This window comes from Montipora foliosa, chromosome 14, assembly GCF_036669935.1.
Source record: "Montipora foliosa isolate CH-2021 chromosome 14, ASM3666993v2, whole genome shotgun sequence".
Classification (NCBI taxonomy): domain Eukaryota; kingdom Metazoa; phylum Cnidaria; class Anthozoa; order Scleractinia; family Acroporidae; genus Montipora; species Montipora foliosa.
The window spans coordinates 14542848-14550347 of NC_090882.1; the positions used below are offsets into that span (position 1 = coordinate 14542848).

Here is a 7500-nt window from a genome sequence, read left to right on the forward strand (position 1 = left end):
CCTTATGTTGTGTAGATAGTAAAAAGCAGTTTGACAGACTTTGTTGATAGAGCGGTTTTCAACTGAGTGTCGAGAGTAATACGTGAATTGCTTTTGTTTTGCTTTATTCCACTCATGCAGTGATTGGTTCAAAGTTCTCGCGCAACTTTTTCAACCAGTCAAGTGCACAAGTGAAACCAAAACCGTCGTGGCTCTCGCGTGCACATTTTCCCGCGCTTTATGTCGGCTACGTGTAATTACTTCGAGTTTTTATTGGTTTACTGGATTGTGTCGGTCCTTTCTGATTGGCCGAAGTAATCACTTTGGTTTTGGTTTTACGACACTCGATTGAAACTCGCTCTATGTGTAGCTCAGTCGGTAGAGCGGCGGAGATCTAACCCGAAGGTCGTGGGTTCATTTCCCACCCTGGTCAGAGTTTTTCTCTGTCCTTGTGTGGGCCCATTTCCATCAGTAGGGCTAACGCTCACATGGTTCATATGGGATAGAAATCTAGCACTTCACATTACCCTCTATTCAGTTAACTATGTGTAACTTAGTTGCGGATCTAGCCAACACCTTAAGTTACGTGGTTTGAGTAGGGCATCACCTATTCGCAAATTATCAACATTGATTTTGCCAGTTGTTGTCTTGCACTGATGATGGTGAACTCTGATTTTGCGTCGTTAAGCTTGAGCTTATAAGCAACCATCAATTTCTTGATAGCATCGATGGCATTCTGCATGTTCGTAACCGCAATGTTTTGTTTTACGTTGTCGTCTGGCTTGAATGCGACGTACAACTGAGTGTCGCCGGCGTACCTGGTGGTTTTTAAGAAGGTCGAATAATTTCTATTTGCAAGCAAATATTTTGTTTTTATTGTCGTTTTGTATATGTTCTTCATTTCTTTGGTTGGTTTCTTCTAAAGCGATTACAGTTGTAATACGCAGCTGATTATTCTTATGTTAGCTCTTTTTCCACAGGGGGGCTTCAAACGGATACCAATTAAGCTGCACGCAATAAGTTCATAAACTATGGTTATTATTAGGACTCTAGGTTTTGGTTTGGGCCACGGAAGTTTGAGGGGAGGGGATAGGTTTAGGAGAAAACAACACCATAGGAAAAAAAGTGGGGGGGGGGGGGGGTTTCGCCCCCGAACCCCTCCCTCTCCGCGGTACCTGCAACTAATTTTGCCCTTCCTCAAGAGTGTGCACCACTTCATTCTGTAATACTTGTACATATGAGGTAGATTAATTAATTTAAAAAAAACCCTCGTCATCGTTAACACCCGTGAAGTTTCAAAACTTTGATCATCCAAATTCATGTTTGTTTGGTTATCAAATTCTCAAATTCTGTTGGTAACCCTCCGATTGCAGAACTGAGAACGTCCTTAATCAAATTGGCAAGAATGTGCCTGGTTGATAACTTTGAAGACAGAAGTGCAGCACCGAGACTGCCGAGACTGCTTCTTCAAAGCATTCAGGTACCCTATATATTAACGACCGGCATAAATCCCCTTATTTGGATTTTACATTTTTATAACAATAGCATTCCCGGATCGTAAGTCACCACCAAACATTGCAAGTCCGTAGTCCGTATGTTGCTTCCACGCGTAATACAAACTGTCCAAGGTCAAAAACATTGTTCGATAGATGCTCATTAAAAAGGTAACGCTCTGCGTGTATTCCGCCACCAGCGTCTTTCCAGCGTCATACAAAAGGCCCGATAGGGCGGTGGTTACTGTGGTCGCCGCAAAGAATGACACAGCGTTGAAGAGGATGAGATGGATGTACCTTTGGCATTTTGTCACGAGCGCATTCTCGGATACTTCTGTGTTGGCTGCAATAAGCACCACGTTTAAGCAGGAGGCACCTGTCAAAAAAAAAAAGGTAATCATCCACTGAAAGATTTATCGAGGGGAAGAGTGGCTCGTTTCATACTTTTGCTCTTGCTACGTCTTGTTTCTTCACATTCCCTAATTACTGTATTTATTCGATTAAACGCTACCCTCGAATAAACCCCGCACCCAATCAGAATAACGCGGCGTTTATTCGAGGATTGCAAGAAAAAAAAACGAGTACACCTGACAACTCAGTAATCTAAACTGGGCTTGGAAATTTATTTTCCTGTATGACGATGTTTCTAAGTTCGAAGTGGCCATACTTTGGATCAAGATCGTTCTTCAGAATTTTCGCAATTTGCAGTTCCGTTCAAGCCAAGAATTTTGCCAGTAGATCTCTGTAAGTTTAAGCTGTTTCTGTTTTAAATAATATTTATATACAAGTTATCTACCGCAATTGTCGTCGGTGATTTAAGAAATAAGATTTTGAAATAAACGCCGCCCTTGAAACAATAGAGAACTTTAGATTCTAGTACGAAAAAGACTACGAGTTCGAGATTTTCTCATAAGACAACAGTAAGCGCGCGCAAACCAGCGTCATTTTGTGATGCCATCGTCATTTTAGTCATGACGAGGTTTTGCAAAAATGTTGTCGAATCAAAACAATTCAACAACGCGGTAGCAGTTTTGGCATTTTTCGATGAGGAAAAACGCTCAGTTACCAGCAATAAAAATAAATGAGCAACCTGTACTGCTAACAAAGAGTAAGATGAAGCGTACTGGTTATAAATTTCCTTAGTATTTTCGCTAAAAACGGGCAGTCAAAACTCGTACTCGTTCTTGTCCTCGTCGTAGGGACCTTTAGATCGGAGTACGAGGACGAATACAAGTCGGCCTCAAAACCTCGTGCGCATGCTCGGTACGGAAATTTCGTACTCGTAGTCGTCCCCGTCCTCCGATCTTAAGGTCCCGAAGAATAACGCCGCAACGGACACGCTCAAAATTTGAGTACAGTAAATGCAGTATTATCTTTGGTTCAAAAAACGAGAAATGACTGCAAAGGGAATTTTATTTAGTTAAGTACAATAAGGTTTCACTACCTGGATGCCAATAAAACTACCCATTGACCTTTTTGCAGATACGGCGGCCATTTTGATTTCTATTGTTTCGAAAGACATTATGGGATGCTCATGGGGCAAAATAATATATATTTGCCCCCTGGGCATCTCATTATAGCTATTTAAAACAATAGACATCCAAATGGCCGCCTTATCTGCAAAAAGGTCTATGGTAAACAATTTCAGCTCTGCTGTCACTGTGACGAAGAGTGAGTTAACCACAATTAGAATCGAGTGTTCATTGGTGACAGATTAAGGGAAAAATCTATGCATCTTTATAAAGCTATTGTAGCGAATTTTTTAAAGGGTGTTCGGGAGGCCCAGCAGTTGCCATGGTAATGGTAGAGCATGCGCATTGCCAAAAGACACACTTAAATCAATATCTCAAACAATATTTCGGAGACAGCCTTTCTCCAGTTTTCTTAATCCCCGTCAAATTCTTAGCCTTATTACTCATACAGAAAAAAGCTATATAGTAGAACTGGAAACATCCACGAAAAGCTGAAATTTTTTTTGATAATGCATAACAAAGAATTTTTTGTTTTTTTGTATGCAAAAGAATCAGAGCACGCAAGCGAGCTACGTCACCAAGGATGGAGTTTCTGGCGTTTGAGTGGTTAAGAATTAGACAGAAATTGAATATTTTTGCGTCACGGGAGCAGCAAGGCTGGGTAGTAAGCGGTACGATGGTATAATGGGTAGGCGTTGGGCCGTATTTAAGGTGGCTCTAACCACCAACAGCAATGTTATGGTACCATGTCAAACACCAATTATTGCTGAAAAAAAATCCGTCATTTTTGTGACGGAAAAGGTTACCGTGGCAACAGGAAAGCCCTGCAAAAACACCCCATATTTTGGCTTTGACTGCTCATATCTCAAAAAAGAACTGTTTATTTCTGAAATGTAACCAGCGGGCCAGAATAAAAGTAGATGAAGAGCGGATTGAGAGCCACCTTAACTAATGAAAATGTAAGGAAACTTGGAGTTTCATCTTGGCCTGCTAATCACTTTTGTCAAGAGAAAATGAGGGGACAGAGGGGGAGGCTCCCGGTCCAGCCCTTGGGATATGTCATGTCCACGAAAGTTATTTTTAGACGAGCGGATGTCTTCCGAGACGTCCGCATGCAGGCCAACATCGGTCCGATGTTTGAAAGAAAATAAATATTCATCAGCCTTCCACGTGCGCCGTCATTTTCTCTTTTCACTAAGAACCTGAGAGCGAGGCAAGACTGCATGCGGACGTCTCGGAAGACAGAATTCCGCTAGAACAAAGACTTCCACTCGTCTAAAAATAACTTTCGTGGACATAACATATCCCGGCCAACGCCCTGAGCCTTCCTCTCTGTCCCCTCATTTTCTCTTGCTTTTGTGCAATAAAAAATTGGGTCACCGAGTTCGTTTTTCAGACATGAGTAACTAAAGCCAAAGTATAGGGTGTTTTTGCAAGGCTTTCCTGTTTTCATGGTAACTTATTAAGTCACAAAAATGACTGCATGTTTCACATGGTACCACAACATTGCCGTTACATGATAAAGTGTTGTAATGTCAATCCTTCGAATAACAAGGTCTCTTGAAAGTGTTGAAACTGGTTTGAGCCACCTTAAGTTGGAGATAGCATGTGACGAGTCATTGTAGGCCATCACCGCTTACTACCACTTTTTCGGAATGAGAGAAGCCTAATATTATTGGCTATTTATTTTTGGTAGCTGGGTCTTGGTTCCTACCCAGATTTCGTGCCCTTCTTCTTTCCCCTGATGAGGTTTTTTTTTTATGGAGAGGGGGGGAGGGGCAGGTTTTTTCTGGCCTCAGTTCTAATTGCTACCTTTTTTGTGAGTGGCTGCCGAGCTTTTGGCATTTATTTTCTAGACTTATTCTATGTATTCTAGCTGTTGCTTAGCGTTTCGTAACATTGTTTTGAGCATTCATTATTATTCATGTATGCAAGTAAGAGAGAAGTAAGTAAGTAAGTAAGAGAGCTCTCGGGATGTATATGGATTAATACCGACGTTCTAGGTATTTTTCTGACTTAGTTCATAGTTTTTGATGATTTTATTCCTGATAGATTTTTATAAAATTTAAAAGACACCTATTTTTCTTGATATTGTAAAAATTAAACTGAATTTTCCACTGCTGTTGCACCACCCATACAACTATGATTAAGGGATCAAGGGAACAAGTACTGGCTAATTTGGAGGTTCACACCTTCGTGGCATCGAAACGAAGACAATGGAATTGACATAATTGTGATTTTTTACAGGATTTTGAAAAAATTCATGGGATAACGGCGTGATTTTCACAGGTTTTTGTGGAGTCCTCAAGGGCGTTTCTTTAGTTGTTTTGATTCTTGTTGACCATTTTTTTGCACGCACCAGAAGTCTGTTCATACGTTCCTGTCATGGACCGGGACGTGGAGCTCTTTCTTGGGCAAAATTGCGAATTGAGCATTCATTCAAGTCAAGTCAAGTCAAGTCAATTTATGTAACGTCGGTAGATCCTTCAGCGACGAAACTGGTATCAATGGAAGCCGACGGTGCGCCTTTTACCCCCCCCCCCCTCCCCCCTTTCAAGGATATTTAAAGCTATACCTACACGGATCAGAGGAAAGTGGAAACAGACGTTGAAGTCACCGAGGATCGAACTGGGGACCCCTTGCTCCGAAAGTCGCGGAACTGTTATTTGCATTAAAACAATGGATATCCAGTTCACTGAAGCATGATACAGTCCCAAGAGTAATTGACTTGTATTGTTTTTATGTAAAGAACCCCCCAAAATGCATTGCATTACGGTATTGTGCAAGTCTTTTATTTTATGACGGTTGAGAGTTTATAACAAAAGGTTTCAGTCCTGTTACCGTAGTAACAAAAATGCACACACGCAGCCTTGATTGTCACCTTTGGAAATGGACGCTTCTGAATCAATGAATAAATTATAGTTTACAACAGAAAAGTCTTAATTTGGTGGCACAAAGGCAAATGAAATCCGTTTCCCTTTTGAGGGGCTTTTAAAAAAAAACTTATTCCAAGAGACGATAAAATCTTGAATTTAAAGACTTCACAATAAATTATCTCGGATCCCAATTGTTCTATATATTTTTTGAAACAAAATGAATTGGCATTAATATGAATAGGGAATTTTCACTTATATATTAACCATAGTTACTTCAAAGTGAGCACGCGATTTTAGGAATTTACTGCATTGCACGACGTCTTTTAAGTTTATATCAAATTCGATATTTTCAAATGTGAATGACTGTTCGATTTTTGATGACGATTTTTCCGTAAAACGGTACCTTCAACTTGATTCGAAATCGAAATCGAACTGTGAATATATACTCAATGTGAGTTTGTCGTTATGTCTCTTACCGGGTTTGATATTTGCTAGTGCGAATAACAAAACTCTTCACCTTCAACATGATTCAAAATCGAACAGTGAATCGATATACTTAATGTGAATTTGTGTACTAGTCAAATGATGGTGTCGCGCTGCTAACATGGCTTAGATCCAATTTTGCATCAAGTGCATACAGTGTTTGTTCTTCGCTGAAAACTCCTGGACCATTATTACAGTGACAGGCCTGTAAGGTGCCTTTCATGCAAAGTGAATATTAATTGGCGGCTTCTCTTTTTTTTCCTGGTCTGCTCGTAGGCGCGCTCTTCGTTCTCGCTCGCCCTGCGAAGAAAGAGCCTGCTTGCAGGCTATTTTTCTCCCGAACTGTTTCAATACAAAGGCAGCCTAAATTACACGTGAGTGGTTCGCAAATCTAACCTTACCTATCTGGAGCAACACATGAGGGTGTTTGCACGAGCAGAAGACATCAAACCACGAACTCTTCCCGAAAGGGAGATCAGCAAATGTTCGACACAAGACAGCCATCACTTCGCTCATTGCCAATATAAGCAAGACACTGGGCTTCAATCTCCGACATTCACGACGTAGACAAAACACACTGGTAAACGAGCAGTGAAGGATAAACACCGCGGCATCAGAGTCGCATGTAACAATCATCCTTTTCGATTTAAAAACGGAGGTATGGGTAAAAACGTTTGGAAGCCACACTTAAATAATTAAACCGTAAGGCGCTGAGAGGTCTCGGGAATCCCTTTCAGTAAAGAAAAACAACTTGGGTTTTTTAAAGCGAGTTCTCGCTGTCATAGTAACGCCAACTGCTTGGCAAGTTTTCACAAGTAATATTCCAATAAACATAACAAAAAGTAAATTAATTCTGCTATTTTTACTTAATCTTATAAAGAATAATATCGACACTCCTCTTTTTTATCCAAGTATATAGAGGTTTTTTCTTCGCGATTTGATAAGAACAAGTGGGAGCTGAATAAAGCAGGCGTTCTTAACTGACTCTCAGAGCCTAGGAATGGTCTTAGTACGCACTTAAAATTTTGGTTGGTCTGAGCCTGAGCGTTCTTATGAAAATACGGATAAAAAAGAGGGTATAACATGAAAGGCACGCAATAGGAATACATACCCACAGGTTCAACTCAGTTGTGACACACAAACAAGTGATTCTGTTTGATTGTGGCTTGTACATTAAGTTCGGAGCGCACACAGTTT

At 40.7% G+C, this 7500-nt stretch overlaps 1 protein-coding gene across 3 annotated transcripts in view; it reads right to left on the bottom strand.

The window, feature by feature from the left end:
- LOC137985368 (uncharacterized) overlaps nucleotides 1-7063 on the bottom strand; it is an 11989-nt gene extending 4926 nt beyond the window's left edge. Inside the window, exons 1-3 of one of the 3 annotated variants that reach the window (XM_068832954.1) lie at nucleotides 6705-7063; nucleotides 1770-1848; nucleotides 587-797 (exon numbers count right to left, since the gene is read on the bottom strand). In XM_068832954.1, the coding sequence (XP_068689055.1) occupies nucleotides 587-797; nucleotides 1770-1848; nucleotides 6705-6939 (525 nt within the window). In that variant the 5' untranslated portion in view covers nucleotides 6940-7063. Of the gene's footprint in view, nucleotides 798-1769; nucleotides 1849-6704 lie in introns of all 3 variants that reach the window. The other 2 variants (XM_068832953.1, XM_068832955.1) reach the window with 2 other exon arrangements.
- Nucleotides 7064-7500: the final 437 nt, after the last annotated feature.